This window comes from Lactuca saligna, chromosome 6 (genome assembly GCF_052625555.1).
Source record: "Lactuca saligna cultivar CGN05327 chromosome 6, ASM5262555v1, whole genome shotgun sequence".
Classification (NCBI taxonomy): Eukaryota; Viridiplantae; Streptophyta; class Magnoliopsida; order Asterales; family Asteraceae; genus Lactuca; species Lactuca saligna.
In genome coordinates this window covers 179,095,211-179,112,126 of record NC_136422.1, presented here as the reverse complement: position 1 = coordinate 179,112,126, position 16,916 = coordinate 179,095,211, and the positions used below count along the sequence as shown (strand labels likewise).

General features: G+C 37.9%; 1 protein-coding gene across 1 annotated transcript; it reads right to left on the bottom strand.

Moving 5' to 3' along the window:
* Nucleotides 1-570: 570 nt before the first annotated feature.
* Nucleotides 571-924, bottom strand: LOC145003153 (uncharacterized protein At1g05835-like). Its single transcript, XM_078962290.1, has one exon. It carries the CDS (start codon nt 922-924, stop codon nt 571-573), a length of 354 nt encoding a protein of 117 aa, XP_078818416.1.
* Nucleotides 925-16,916: the final 15,992 nt, after the last annotated feature.

Below are 16,916 nucleotides of genomic sequence, written 5' to 3'. Positions count from 1 at the left end.
TTATTCGGTTTTCGGGTTATTCGGGTTCTGATCGGTTCGGTCCAATTCTGGCCCGAATAACATCCCTAAACTTGACGTTAGACATTGCCGCCAAATCAGGTCTAACTTTATTTAGAAAATATTATATATAAAATTAGAGCTTCTATGAATGGGAGATTAAATTTAATTAGTTAGTGATTAAGCGGTATTTATAAATAATCACTGTTTTGTATTAAAATTTTAAGATCATTTGTTTAGTTACATGTACATATAGAATACGTCATGTGTTTCCAAATATTGTTTTAATTTAACAGATAAGCTAACGTTAGTTTTTGACTTCCAAATGATATATCCACAAGTATGCTAGTAGAAAATAAAGGTAACTATCAAAATCAATATCAATATCACCTAATATTATAAGACAAACAAAAACAAAAGTATGTCACATTCTATTAACAGAAAGCATTACTTTACATCACAAAAAATATGTACACGTCTTTATAGTTCGATAAAAAATCAATAAACAAAAAGATAAATACAACCAGAAACTACTTCTTTGATTACGAATAATCGATCAAATAGAGTGGCAAATTACTTAAACGCCCCTTCACAGTTAACATGAGAGGAAACTGGCACGAAAATGAAAGGAGGGTCCCAAGCGTAAAGAAACTGGACAGTCGCAAAAGGAGGTATTGGGCGGCCTCCGTTGACAGTGCAATTATTCCCGACCGGCGCAAACACATCCGGATCAACTTTCTCGACCGTCTTGAAACCATCACAAGAGACTGTAAGGGCTTGCTGTGGGCATTTGCATGTGTTTATAAAACTGACTTTCCATTCTTGTTTACCTTCTATCAGTGCAGAAGTTCTTTCTGTCCCCACTGTTATATCTTTCAATTCGCATTCACAGAAACCTAAAAGGCAAGTGGAAGTGGTTAGGGACATGTTACATCGATATCGATGTGTAAACATATAAACAACTCAAATTGGAATTACCTAGCTATGAGACGTTTAATCAATTATTGCCTTGATTTATATCATGAAATATCGTATGAACACACAATAAAAATCTTTAAGCGAATAAAAATTAACGAGACCAACGCTATTGTTTGTATGTAAAAAAAAACAGAAAATTTGTGTGGAGTTCGTCCATCACTAAAGTTTGAATTCCGACACACGACGGATGACCAAGAAATCATGTAATTAATCACCTTTGAAGAGAAGATTGAAGAGAATAATTGCAAGTATAGCCGTCGTTGCCATGAGCTTGGAGCGCTCTCTCTCTTCTTCTTAGATATCTCTAGTTTGAGTTTTGTTGGTGGATTGTATACTTCTCATATATATATATATATATATATATATATATATATATATATATATATATATATATATATATATGCCCCAATAGATAAAGCTAATGCGCCCACTTAGCATTTATAGCGTTGATATATACTTATACCAAAACATTGAATTGATAACTAAAACAAAAATATAATTAGAAGTTATTGACTAGTCTCGATACAACATTATCGAAAAGACAATTAGAAGTTATTGACTACTCTGAATACAACATTATTGAAAAGCGTTATTGCCCGAAAATCCTTGTATTTTGATTTAGATTTCGAAAAAACCAATTCCTTTTAAAACAAAATAAGACCTAAAATCGGATACTAATTTGTATATAGAGTTGATATTTTTGGTTGCAAATCGACCAACGACCGCAGGGGTGCAAACGAGCCGAGCCGAGCCCGAGCCTAGCCAGGCTCGGCTCGGACTCGTTTAAGTTATATGAGGCTCAAGCTTGAGTTCGGCTCGATTTGAGCTTTCTTGTACTGACCTCGGCTTGAGCTCGTAAAGAATAATATAAGCTTGGCTCAGGCTCAGGCTTGATTCATTTTTTATCTGACATGCCTAAATAAGCTTAAGCTTGGTTCGAGCTTATTAAGAAACTCATTTACTTATACTCTAAATTCAATTATTCTCCTAATATGTTTTTATTTTAATATATATATATATATATATATATATATATATATATATATATATATATATATATATATATATATATATAATAATAATAATAATAATAATAATAATAATAATAATAATAAATTATATTATATAAAAACTTGTTTAGGCTCGCGAGCCTAATCGAGCTTAATGACATAGGCTTGAGCTAGAGCTCGTTTAATAAACGAGCTTAATATTAAGCTTGAGCTCGGTTCGGGCTCGTTTAAAATCGATTTTTAGTTGAGCTTTTAACGATCCGATCCTAAGTAGCTCGCGAGTAGCTTGACTCATTTGCACCCCTAAACCATCGGTTACCTAGACGATGTGGCAGCCACCATGTGTGTAAATGGGACCATTACATGGAATCATGGATACATTGGTGGAGTAGGATGTGGCCTCCATCTTTGTAAACCGAGATCTATGTGCTTTGTTGCAATAATAACCTTGTTAGTTGATCTCGTGGTAGCTTCCTAACACCAAAGCTTTCATATCCAACGGTTAAGTTTTCGATATCAGCTCCAGATGCTTGGTAATCATTGCTTCTGTTTTCTGCTAGAAATCAACAATGTTTTTTTGGTGATCTTCTGCTTTTCTCCTTGCTATTTGATTCTATATGTTTGATGTGATTTAGTTCCAAGTATATGATGATTATTGTATGCCTCTAGTACATCTAGAAAATATTTTGTATTGTTCAAATATATGTGATGGTAGATTTGAAGCAACTCTAGTAGTCTTGTGGTTTTACTCTTTTTTCTTGAAAGGTTTCCACGCTAAAATTTCGGTGTATCGTATTGATTGATTACTTACTATTTTTGAGTTGATTATGTTGGTCATATAACTGGCATTAGGGCCATTTTAGTTGCAAGTGAAAATACTCTATTTGTTTGCATCCTAAAAGGTTCATTCCGCATTGTTATTTACCGTTATGGCTACGTTTTTCCTATCAGATTGGTATCAAAGCCTTGGTTCTTGTTATTGGGTTACTTGTTTGAACAATGGAAGCTAATACAACTAGGATTGTAATTTTGAATGGTTCTAATTATCAAGTTTGTAGAGACAAGATGGAAGACCTTCTTTATGTGAAGGATTATTATATGCTTGTGTTTAATACTAAAAAACCTGAAGATAAAACAGATGCAGAGTGGAATATTTTGCATAGAATAGTTTGTGGGTATATTCGACTATGGGTTGATGATAATGTTTTGAACCATATTAGCGCAGAGACTCATGCTCGTACTTTGTGGAACAAGCTTGAGGAATTGTATGCTCAGAAGACTGGGAAGAATAAATTGTTCTTGATTACACAGTTGATTGGCTTGAAGTACCACGATGGAAAATCCTATTATGATTGTTTGAATTCTTTCCAGGGAATTATTAATCAACTTGCAGGAATGGGTATCAAGTTTGAAGATAAGTTACAAGGTTTATGGCTCCTTAGAGCTTTACTGGATTCTTAGGAAATTTTTAGGACATCGTTGTCCAACTCTGCACCAGATGGTATTATCACAATGGAATTGGCTAAAGGCGGTGTTTTAAATGAAGATATGAGAAGAAAGTCACAAGGTTCCTCTTCACATTCAGGTGTCTTGGTCATAGAAAGTAGGGGGAGAAGTCAAAGTAGAGGTTCAAATAAAGGGAAGCATCTTAGTAAAGCTAAATGAATGTTTGCTGACTATGGGTGCAATCATTATGGTAGAAAAAGGCAGACAATACGATTCTTGTCACACCCCCGAACCAGACGGCGGAAACGTCCGGGGGCTATCGTGACTCATTGAATACCATTACAATGCATATATATGAAACATAACATCATACATCACCAACATTTGGAATTGATACAACTGGTAACGTTTACATACATTACATTGTTCCAAAAATTACATTCAAAGAAATAACTGTTTGGTACTACTTAAATCATAGCAAAACGTCAGCGAGTACAAATCATCTTCACTTTATCTGTTACCTGAGAATACAAGTATTTTGAAAAACGTCAACATATGAAATGTTGGTGAGTTCATAAGTAGAGTTTGAAATCCGATGTGTTGTTTGAAAACCTTTAGAAAATCCGATATTTTCTAGAAATTGAATGGTGTAAAAATAATAAGTGATGATCCATGAGTATGCTTGTTTGAATTCTATAGATGTAAGCGCAAGGGTTGTGAAGTTCGATAGGCAATTGGTAATCGTTATTGAAATTCCAGGAAAACCCGACGTTTTCCCATCGTTGTATCGTTGTATTCCGGAGGCATCGAGGGTACAGAGGGTGGTGAAGTGTTGGGACAAGCGTTCGTGAAAACGACAAGTCAACAACCTTACAAGCGATCCTTATAGGCGTCACTCGTAAATCTTCACGCGACTCGATCCTACCGGACTTGTTAAGTCCCACGACCGGAGGGAAGGAAAAAGGTACGAAACCTTCGGGGTTTCCCCGCGTCGTCCGAGACCAAATGCAATTGCGAAGGGCCCGAAGCCCAACTCGCAATCGTGAGTTACAGACTTTACTAGCAGCACTGAAGGACCCTTGGGGACCAGCAGCATATTGCCATTGAAAGTCCTGTTACGTCATGTAGGGTCGGTAAAACCCAACACTTCGTAAGAGAGAGAGACCTTCGGGCCTTAAGATCAGGTCGTTGGGCTAGCTAGGCTCAACAGACAAGATTTTACACTTTTGGGGCCCAAAGATGGTGCGTAGACGTCTGTGCACACTCGCATGTAATCGTAATCGTTATGGTTATAAATCGAAATGTCGTAACTTCGTTGTGTTAGTGATTTTGGATTTTTATTGGTTCGAGACCGAACCAATTCGTTTGACAACGACTTTTGGTATTGTAGTATATTGTATTTCGTCGACAAGCGTGTTACCATCAATTAGTCAAATTGCATGTATTAACTAGCCTTGAAGATTTTCTGTTTTCAGCCCCTCCTAAATTGAAGAATTTACTCTTTTTACCCCTTTATAAAAAAAATTTCCGGTTTGGTCCTTAAATCAATTTTTTTGACATTTTTATACCAAAAATTATTGACATAAGTATTTTTTTTCCAGCAACTTATCATAGAAAACAGTTTAAGCCCTTGAAACTTCAGTTTTCTTGGTTCTAACCCCTATTTTTCACAACTTTTGCATTTTTGACCCCATTTGGAAAAATTTTACAATTTTGGTCCCTTTTAAATTTGGAAAGCATTTTAAACCTTTGAAAAGCATATGGAACACTTATAGCCCACTGTTTTACAGAAAAATGCAGTTTTGGTCCTCCAATTTAGAGAATTTCGCATATTGGGCCTTATTGGGCCGAAAATGTCACATTTAGCCCAATAAGCTTGGAATTTATGTTTTTAGCCCTCTAAATAGCATATTTTCAGAAAAATACATTATGCAAACTGTTTTGACTCATCACACCCATCAGATTTCGAAAGTTTCATATTAGGCCCTTCAAATTTGCATTTTCAACATTTTATGTCAAAAAAATGAGTTTTTAGCCCAAGTTAAGTGTTGTTAAGCTATTTAGCCATTTTCTTAGTATACTTTGCATGTGATAGTCTATTTTGTGCTATGATAAAATGTATGTCTCGGTTTTTAGCATATCACCCTAGATCTATCAATAAAATCATGCAAAAATACCAATAAGCATAGAAATCAACCACAAGATACACATAATGATGGATCTTCACATTTTCTTGTATTCTCCCCCATAAAAACTCATAAAAATCGAAAATAAGGGGATATGAAACTCACCTTGGGTGTTGATTCGGTTTTTGGAAGAAAGAATGGAAGAAATGAAGTGATTTTTGGCCTTAGCACCCTTGATGAAGTTTTGGAGTGTATGAAGCTTTCTAAGGTGCAAAATCACGGTTTTTGCATGGATTAGGAAGAGGTTTTTGATAAACAAAGAATATAAGTCATAGATCCAAGCAAATCCTTACCTTAGATGATGATTTTATGGAAGAACTTCCTTGAATGCTACCTAAATTTCGAGTCTTTGGATGAAGAAGAAGAAGAAGCCTTGAGTGAATTTTAGAGAGAGTTTGTGAGTGTTTTGTGTGTGTGTGGTGTTGCTCTCGGCCGAAACAAGGAGAGAGGAGAGAAAAAGAAGTGATCTTGATATGATGTTTGCTTGGAAACATGAATTATATGCATGGAAGTCCAACATATAAAGGTGAGGTGGCAACCCAAGGTCAACTCTCCCTTTTCCTTGGGCTTGGGCCGAGAATGGGGAGAGAAGAAGGAAAAATTGGGCTTTTTGCCCCTAAGCCCAACATTAGAGGTAGTTTAGGGTATTTATTGGCCTTATAAAATAAAATTGTGATTTTTATGCTTTATTAAGCTAGGTTAGGTTAAATTATGGATCAAAGCTTGTGATTTATTTCATTCTAGGCCCAATATGACCTAAAATGTTGAAATAAATTAGTGTGGGTCCAATTAGAGCCCAATTAGGGTCCTAAGCCCATGATAGTCCAATTGGAAGCTTATTGGTCCATTTGGATCCAAATAGGAAGTCCTAGTCCAAAATGGACTTAACAAGAACTTCTAGGGTCTCCAATTGTTTGATGACTACTTGTAGTGCTTGTATATTGTATTTGATTGAAGTTTTTGATTCACATTAGGTTGAATGTATAGATTACATGACACAAAATTTCCAGTTGTGACAATTCTACATACAGTTGAAAATGGAGAAAAAGAAGGAAAATTACAAAAAAAAAACAACCACAAGAAAGATGATTGTGGTAATGATACTGCTGAAGTTAACACTGCTACTGAATAGTTCTTTTTTTTTTCATTATGGTATGGTCAATTTTGCACATGATGATTCGAGTTGGGTTGTTAACAGTGGTGCTACTTGTCATGTGACATCACAAAGGGATTTTTAAACATCTTACACTCTTGGTAATTTTAGGATTGTTAAGATGGGTAATAATGGGTTATCAAAGATTATTGGTGCCAGATACATTTGTTTGAAGTATAAGATTGGGATGGAGTTGGTTTTACACAGTGTAAAACATGTTCCATATATTAGACTTAGTTTGATCTCTATTGGCTTACTTGATGATGATGGTTTCCATAGTACCTTTGGTGGTGGCATTTGGAAACTCACTTGTGGTTCTTTGATCGTGGCAAGAGGTGAAAGAAGCTCAAAGTTATACATGACACATCCGAAGATCTCTAAAGAATCGATACATTATGTCATGATCGATTTGTGGCATAAGACTACTTAGTCACATGAGTGAAAAAGGGATGTCTTTATTGTTGAAGAAAAATGTGTTGACCGGTGTGCATGATGTGAAGTTGAAGTGATGTTCTCATTATCTGGCAGGGAAGAAAAATAGAGTTTCCTTTAAGAGCCATCCTCCTTCCAGGAAGGAGAATATACTTGATCTGGTATATTCCGATGTATGTGGTCCCATGAAGACTATGACACTTGGGGGTTGATTGTATTCTATCACAATCATCAATGACTATTCAAGGAAGGTATGGGTTTATACTTTGAAGAATAAAGATGAAGTATTGGATGTGTTTAAGCAGTTTCATGCCTTGGTTGAGAGACAAACTGGGAAGAAATTAAAGTGTGTTCGGACAGATAATGGAAGTGAATACATTGGTCCTTTTGATGCTTATTGTACAGAGCAAGGAATTCGGCACAAAAAGACTCCTCCAAAGACATGAGAGTTAAATGGTTTAGCAGAATGGATGACTTGAACATTGGGTGAAAGAGTTAGATGTTTGCTTTCGCATGCAGGATTGCCTGATTCTTTTTGGGGAGAAGCTTTAAATAAGACAGTACATGTTATTAATCTTACTCATTGTGTTCCTTACTCTTTTGATGTTCCTGACAAGGTTTGGAGTGGAAAAGATGTTTCATATCGTCATTTACGGGTCTTTGGATGCAAGGCTTTTGTGCATATTCCCAAAGATGAAAGTTCAAAGCTTGACGTGAAGACCAATCCATGTATATTCCTTGGTTATGGCCAAGATGAATTCGGTTGTAGGTTATATGATCCAATTTTGAAGAAACTTGTAAGGAGTCGTGATGTTGTATTTGTTGAAGATCAAAGTTTGAAAGATATTGAGAAGACAAAGATAATTCCTCAATCTACTGATGATTGTGTTGATTTGGATCTGGTTCCTCCTCAACATTTTGAGCCACATAATGAAGATGTTCAGAATGATGAACAACATGGTACTAATGACAATGATGTTCCAGAGTAGACAGAGTTGGATGAGGATCCTCATCTAGAGTTACCGGAACCTGATATACCACTATTTGTCCCACTTAGGCGGTCTATGAGAGATCGTTATCCTTTCACCTATTATTCTGCTGATAAGAATGTTTTATTCACTGATGGGGGAGAACCTGATTGTTATGCAGAAGATATGGAATATGATCATAAAAGAGAGTGGGTAGAAGCTATGCAAGATGAGATGAATTCCTTGCATGAAAACAATACCTTTGAGTTTGTGAAATTGCCTGAAGGAAAGAAAGCTTTGAAGAATAAGTGGGTCTATAAAGTTAAGACCAAAGAACATACCTCACTACCTAGGTACAAGGCTAGATTGGTGTTCAAAGGGTTCAACCAATGGAAAGGTATTGATTTTGATATGATTTTCTCTCCGGTCGTGAAGATGGGTTCCATTTGAGTGATTCTTAGTTTGGCTGATAGTCTTGATCTTGAGGTTGAGCAAATGGATGTCAAGAAAGCTTTCCTTCATGGTGATTTGGACAATGAAATCTATATAGAGCAACCTGAAGGTTTTCAAGTTAAAGGCAAAGAAGACTATGTATGTAGGCTTCAGAAAAGTCTTTATGAGTTGAAGCAAGCATCAAGATAGTGGTACAAGAAATTTGAGTCAATCATGGGTGTGCAAGGCTACCGCAAGACTACTTTAGATCACTATGTTTTCTTCCAGAGGTTTTATGATGATGATTTCATCATTTTATTGTTTGATGTTGATGATATGTTGATTGTTGGCAAGAATGCAGAGAGAATTATTCAGCTGAAGAAACAATTGAGCAAGTCTTTTGCTATGAAAGACTTAGGGCCAACAAAACAGATTCTTAGGATTCAGATTACTAAAGATAAAGCTTCAAAGAAGTTGCATATGTCACAATAACAATACATTAAGAAGGTGCTTTGCAGATTCAACATGGATAAAGCTAAAGTAGTTAGTTCGCCTCTAATTATTAACTTTAAGCTGACTGGTAGAGATTGCCCTTCTACTAAGAAGGAGATTGAAGAGATGGATAGAGTCACATATGCATCATCCGTTGGAAGTTTGATGTATGCCATGGTGTGTACAAGGCCTATATTGCCCATGAAGTTGGTGTTGTTAGTCGGCTTTTTTCAAATCCGGGAAAGAAGCATTGGGAAGCAGTTAAGTGGATTTTCAGATATCTACATGGTACTTCCAATTTGGGTATAAGATCTGGAAATGGAGCACCTATGCTTGTTGGTTATATAGATTATGATATAGTAGGAAATATGGACAACATGAAATTCACTTATGGATATTTGATGACTTTTTCATAAGGAGCTGTCTCATGGCAGTCAAGACTGCAAAAGTGTGTTGCCTTGTCCACCACTGAGGATGAGTATATGGTAGCAACAAAAGCATGCAAAGAGTTATTGTGGTTGAAAAGATTTATGCAAGAGCTTGGCTTTATGCAAAAACGCTATGTGGTTCTATTTGATAATCAAAGTTCTATACACATTGCTAAAAACTCTATGTTTCATAAAAGAACAAAGCATATTGATGTGAGGTATCATTGGATTATAGATGCTCCTAAAGATAACTTGTTTGAACTTGAAAAAGTTCATACTGATGATAATGGTTCTGATATGTTGAATAAAGCTTTAGAAAGGTAGAAGTTGAAGATATGTTGCTCGATCGTCAAGATGGAGAACTCTTCCTCATAGACCAAAAAAGGGGAGATTTGTCTGGTTTTCTCGTGGGTTTTTTAGCTCATGAGAAAAGCCCATTTATTTAGCACAGGTATATATATATATATATATATATATATATATATATATATATGTGTGTGTGTGTGTGTGTGTTACATGCTCTAATTTCTAAAACACACAAAAATTCTCAGCCACCAAGAGCAATAAAGAAAGCAAAAGAAAGAAAAACAAGGGTTTCTTCGATTTCCGTTTTTCTGGATACACCTTAGTGTTTCTCCTTGTATTGGGTTTTTGGAAAGCGGCTTCGTAACACCTATGCTTTCATATCCAAAGGTTTAATTTTAGAGATCAGCTCCAGAGGTTCGGTAATCTTCGCTTCTGTTTGCTGCCGGAAATCAACAACATTTTTTTGGTGATCTTCTTCTTTTCTCCTTGTTATTTGATTCTATATGTTTGATGTGATTTAGATCCAAGTATATGATGATTATTTTATGCCTCTAGTACATCCATAGAAGATTTTGTATTGCTCAAATATTGGTGATAGTGGATTTCAAACGGCTCTAGTAGTCCTGTGGTTTTAGTCTCTTTTCTTGAGAGGTTTCCGCGCTAAAATTTATTGATTGATTACTTACTACTTTTGAGTTGATTATATTGTTCATATAACTTGCATTGGTGCTGTTTTTGTTGCAAGTGAAAATACCCTATTTTTTTCATTCTAAAAGGTTCATTCTAGACGAGAATAGTTGAGTCGAACAAAATATTATTCCGCATTGTTATTTACCGTTGTGGCTGCGTTTTTTCCAACAACCCTGATAGCATTGTGCGACAATAGAATATGATAATGATGTTGGAGAGAAAGCATTCTTGGTTGTCTTCCTTCTCATTCTCTACATTCATTTTATTCAGGTATTTTAATCCTTTTTCTAAACCCATGTAGGCTTGCATTTATTTAGGGTTTAATTGTGAATGTATCTGTTCAATGATTGTTTCATAGAGCATAAATACAGACACAAAGAAATTGAATGTAATTTAAAGATGAAATTATCATTGAGAAGCATACAAATGAAAAAAAGTACAAACTTTTATCACATCTAAAGTGTTAAATTAGAAATCTAGAGTAACATTAGAGGGGACAAAAAAGGTGTCCACGGTGAAGCTATTCGGTTGGGTTGTTTATTATGTGTCCTCTTTTGGTTGTGATAAAAAGATACATGTTATCTGCAATAGTAAATTATGTTATAACAATATTGGGATTGCAGAAGTAATTATTACAGTATCAAACATATAAGCATATTCACACGTTATCTCTTATACAATAGATTTTTTTACACACTTTCTCTCATACACTAGATTTTTTCATCCTCATGTGGAGACAATCAAATTTGTAATAACATGAAATATACGTTCTTTCTCTATGTATTATGGTATAGTTGTTTCATAACTTTTGTAGTTATATCAAGTGTTGTATCTCTAACTATTCATAGAAATGGGTCGACCAATAGGTGTTATTCATAACTATTGCAAAACCACATCTCCAATCATTGAACAGAAAACCAAAGAGGTTTATATTCAATCCAAGGATGCCCTAACTCTACATATGATCAAAATTAAGGAGGTTGTAGACCCTGACTTTCAGGTATCTTTTCTTGACCTTCCATTTTTCTTTAAAAATTATATCCTAAATTTAAAACTAATCGTGGATAAAGTGTAAGAAAGGTATGCAAGCCATACATTAACCAAATTGTTTCTACAACAAAGCCTTGATAAAGCATGTGAAACAATGACACCTTACACTAAAGAAGTAGTTCAAACTATCTGTGAATTTTATGAATCTGCCACTACATACCAGCATCGGGTTTATCGAATTTATGATGCAATGTATGTGATACATGTGATGTGATACGTGTTATTATTCTTTTTATATTTTTTATGTCTCAAAAATCTTAATTTTATTAATTTCCATATGGTATTCTTTTCAAGTATATCAAATTGTATGATGCAATGTGTGTGCCAATGGTAATTTCCCTTTTAGGTCATTTACTGATGGGTTTTATGTAAAACAAATAAACTTTAACTCTTAAATGTGCATGTAACCCTAATAAAAGATCTATCTTTTCTCTATTGAATCTATAACTATGAACATCAAAAAGAAACCCTAAGAACACTAGGATATTTTCGAAAATAACAAATTATGAGTTGGGATTTACATACCTTTCTGTTATTATAGTAAATAACTAATCAAAAACCTTCTTGAAAAACTCTTGGAAGAAAGAACCACAAATGGCATGTCTCTGATGGTTCATACCCAAGCTCGGAAGAGGAAAACTATAGATAGAGGAGAAGAGATCCAAGATTTCGTCCATGGCTCTTAGAGGGAAGTCATGGACGAAATTAGGTGGCTTGGTGTTAGATTAATGTCTAAGTCCATAACTATAATTGGTATGTACTTGACCATAGAGTAGCATGGTCCATTTGGGTTGCATGGCACCGGAACAATCTGAAGGATGGATAATTGAGACGAGGTTATTTATGGTTTATTAATATATGATATGTTCTAATATATTAATATGAAATCATATTATTTAATTAGTATTGAACAAGAATTAGTTTGGATTAATTTTGTGATCAAAAGAGACTAATTAAATATATGAGGAATCTCCAAAGGCTGTAATAGACCATGAGGATGCTGGTGCTTTGCCTTGACCCGATGGCAGGTCAGGCACCTCTCTACTACCCATGCTACATCTCTCTTCATTCAGTAGAAGAGCTCTCACTATTAGCACTGGGGAATCTCCAAAGGCTGTAATAGACCATGAGGATGCTGGTGCTCTGCCTTGACCCGATGGCAGGTTAGGCACCTCTCTACTACTCACGCTACATCTCTCTTCATTCAGCGCCACCAATAGTCTCTTTTCAGATCCAAAAACATCATAGTGGCCCCGGGATGGATCAAAAATCTCGATCTATCTGCCTCCTCCATCAAAGTGCTACGAGCTCCGCCCATATAAGGCACCCAAATCCGACCTCGAAAGGTCATAAGTCCCTGGCTATCCATCACAAACTCGGATACCTAGCTGATCACTCGCTCCATCTTGCGGTTCTCTGGTCTCACAGCCTCCGCCTGAGCCTCTCGTATAGTATCCAACACCAGAGTCATCACTGTCATCCTCACGCATATATCCCAAATCGGGGCACTCTCCGTCTTGCGGCTCAGGGCATCAGCTACCACGTTAACCTTGCCCGGGTGATACAGAATCTCACAATCGTAATCTTTTACCACGTCCAACCATTTCCTCTGGCGAATATTCAGGTTAGGCTGATCCATCAGATACCTCAAGCTCTTATGGTCTGTGTAAATGGTACACCGAACCCCGTACAAGTAATGAAGCCAGTCTTGAAGGCGAACACCACTACCCCCAACTATCGTGGGTGGGATACCTCGTCTCACGAGGCTTCAGCTGCCTCAATGCATATGCTATCACGTGCTCCCTCTGCATAAGCACTGCACCTAACCCTGATATAGATGCATCACAGTAAACCACGAAGTCCTCCATTCCCTCAGGAAGATCTAACACTGGAGCTTCGCACAACCTCTGGCGAAGATTCTCAAATGAGGTCTGCTGATCGGGACCCCAAACAAAAGCAACACCCTTCCGGTTCAACTTGGTGAGAGGAACAACAATCTTGGAGAAATCTATGATAAACCTCTAATAGTAGTTGGCTAACCCCAAAAATCTCCTGATCTCGGTGGGGGATCTCGGCACCTCCCAACTCATAACCGCCTCAATCTTGGTCGGGTCGACCAAAATCCCATTATGATTAACGAGGTGCCCCAAGAACTGGACCTCTCGTAACCAAAAATCACATTTGGAGAATTTGGCATAAAGCCTCACTGATCTTAATACTCCGAGAACCTCTCTCAAATGCTCCTCATGCTGCTCTCTAGACTTCGAATACACCAAAATATCATCGATCAACACGATCACCCAACGATCCAACATAGGTCTACATACTCGGTTCATGAGATCCATGAATGCTGCTGGTGCATTGGTGAGCCCGAAAGGATCCACCACGGACTTGTAATGCCCATAACGAGTTCTAACTGCTGTCTTCTAAATATCCTCCTCACGAACCCTCATCTGATGATACCCAGACCTCAAATCAATCTTGGAAAACCAAGATGCACCCTACAACTGATCGAATAGATCGTCGATCCTCGGGAGTGGATAATGGTTCTTGATCGTTAGCTTGTTCAACTCCCGGTAATCAATACACATCCGATGTGAATCATCATTTTTCTTGATAAAAAGGATCGGTGCTCCCCACGGCGAGCTACTTGGCCGAATAAATCCCTTTCCCAACAACTCCTGAAGTTGTAAGAATAACTCCTGCCATTCTGGCGGCGCAAGGCTATAGGGCGCCTTGGCGATAGGTGTCTCCCCTGGAAGCAAATCAATGTGAAACTATACCTGCCTCTAGGGAGGCACACCTGGTAAATCCTTGGGAAAAACATCCGAAAAGTCTCTAATCACCGGAAGCTCAGCGACTGTACTCGGTCTCTCCATAACATCCTGCGTATCCAACACATACGCCAGAAAACCCATGCAACCCTGCTGCAAGCTCTGCCTTGCCCGAGCAGCTGAACAAAATGCTGACACAAATCGGGTACCCTCGCCAAATACTGTAAGTACTCCCCCACTAGGATTTCGGATGGTCACCAGCTAACGCTCACAATCGATCATCGCCCCGAATCGGCTCAACCAGTCGGTGCCCACGATGACACAAACATCCCCCATCGCGATAGGCACCAAATCTATCGGAAACTCGAATCCAAAAATCTCAAGCACACATCCCCGGATCAAATCAGCTGCAAAAACAACATGTTCATCAGTTATGGAGACTCTCAAAGGTCGTTGGCTACTGATGTGATGACTAAATGCTAGTGATATGAAAGATCGACTCACACCCGAGTCAAACAACACTAAAGCAGGTAGAGAACTCACAAGAAAGGTACCTAAACATACCACATATAAGCATCATATATATATATATATATATATATATATATATATATATATATATATATATATATATATATATATATATATATATATATAAGAATAAGCAAAAGATCACATACCAACCACAACATCGGGTGCTGTGCGGACCTCCTCCGCTATCAACTGGAAGGCTCTACCGCGAGCCTTCGGTTCCTCAGCCTTTACTGGCCGCCCCTATGAAGCTCGAGTAGAAGAAGGCATAGATCCCGGTGCTGATCCCTGAAGTAACTGCGAGCATTCGGGCTTCCGATGGCCAGTCTGGTTGCAATGAAAGAAATCCGAAAATCCTTCCCGTACTTGTAACACACACCTGGTCTACAAGCTCCATCATGTCTCTTGTCACACTTCCCACAAGTGCGGCCCTTCTGACCTCCCGGTATTGCATCAGCGAGCTTTGCACACTTGGTTGCCGACTAAGACTGTGTCGGCCGCCTGTCCCTCCGCTGAGACTCAGCCTCCTCCCTGGCCTGAGTCTCCAGCTTAATCTCCCTCTTCCGAGCATTTTCCTGGAGCTCGAAAAATGTTCGGTATGTCGAGTTCGCCAAGAACTCATGAATATCTCTCCTAAAAATACTCAGATATCGGTTGATACGTGCCTCCTTAGTAGACACGCGCTTAGGGAAAAACAACGCCATCTCATGAAACATCTGGGTGATCGCAGCCACAGACTCAGTCCCCAACTTGAGGGACAAGAACTCCTGGGCCAACCATTCGCTCTCCACCAGGGGAATGTACTCATCTCGAAACATAATGGTGAACCTCTACCAAGTCACCGCGGTAAGCTCTGCAGTAGAAAAGTCAGCTGTCATAAACTTCCACCAATCCTGCGCTCCCAAGCAAAGCTGGTTCAACACAAACTGTACCCTCAGATGCTCCGGACAAGAACACGTGTAAAAGCATCCCTTAATGTCAGAAATCCATCTCATCGCTTCTATCGGATCCTGAGTTCCATCAAATTCTGGTGGATTCGTGTTGCAGAACTCCTGGTACAACAATGAGTCACCCCATGTGGCCTAGCAGCAGCAATGGCTACGGTGGCCACAACAACAAGAGCATCGGTAAGAGCAGCATACCACTCATTAAATGTCTCAATCAACGTGTTCTTGATAGACCCAAACATCTCCGGTATCTCATCCTGAATGCCTGTAGCCACCTCATCGTGATCCATCTTGTGATTCTCATTATTGCTAACACTGCTGCTCCCTGGGGTGTGGCGCATACCCACCGTGATGTCTCTGAAACACAACACAAAAGAAATTAGAGACTCACTCAAGTATTCTCTCACTCGACTACTCAACCCTACTTGTTCCTTAGCACCCTAAGGATTCTTACTTGGGCTGCTTGCTGACCCGCTGTTTCGAGTAGTACGGGCCCTATACTACCTTCCACACCACATCAACATTCACCCCAAGTCCTCCTCCTAGGATCCCAAATCACAAATACTCTATATCTTGTTGAACGTAGGCTACCCTCCAGTAGACCTCTCATACACTCTTCTCTGCTACCTACTCACACTCAAAGTATTTCACAGTATACTAACAGTAGCTCCTAGGCTAAGGCATAACAAATCAGGCCACTCTAGTCCTAAATATGAATACCTAGCCTACTCTAGCATGCATAATACATCTCATAATATGTCATAGCACATAATGTAAGGTTATTTTCGGAAATCACCATTCGGGCGCTGGCTGATTGTACATACAGATGTTTTCTGCCCTTTTGAATCTTTTACTCTTTTTAGAAAAATCGTTTCTTTTGAAAACTTTTCTCGAATCCTCAGTTTGAGTTTAGATATGCCCGAAGGTGTATCCGAATCCCTCAAACCAAGGCTCTAATACCAACTTGTAACAACATAATTTTTCAAACTAAGTTTTTCATTTTTAATATTAATAAAAACAGATGTCTCAACATTAATTCTCAAAAACCTAATACAAGTTTTCAAAAAAATTGTTCAAATCCAGGATCCAAAAACAT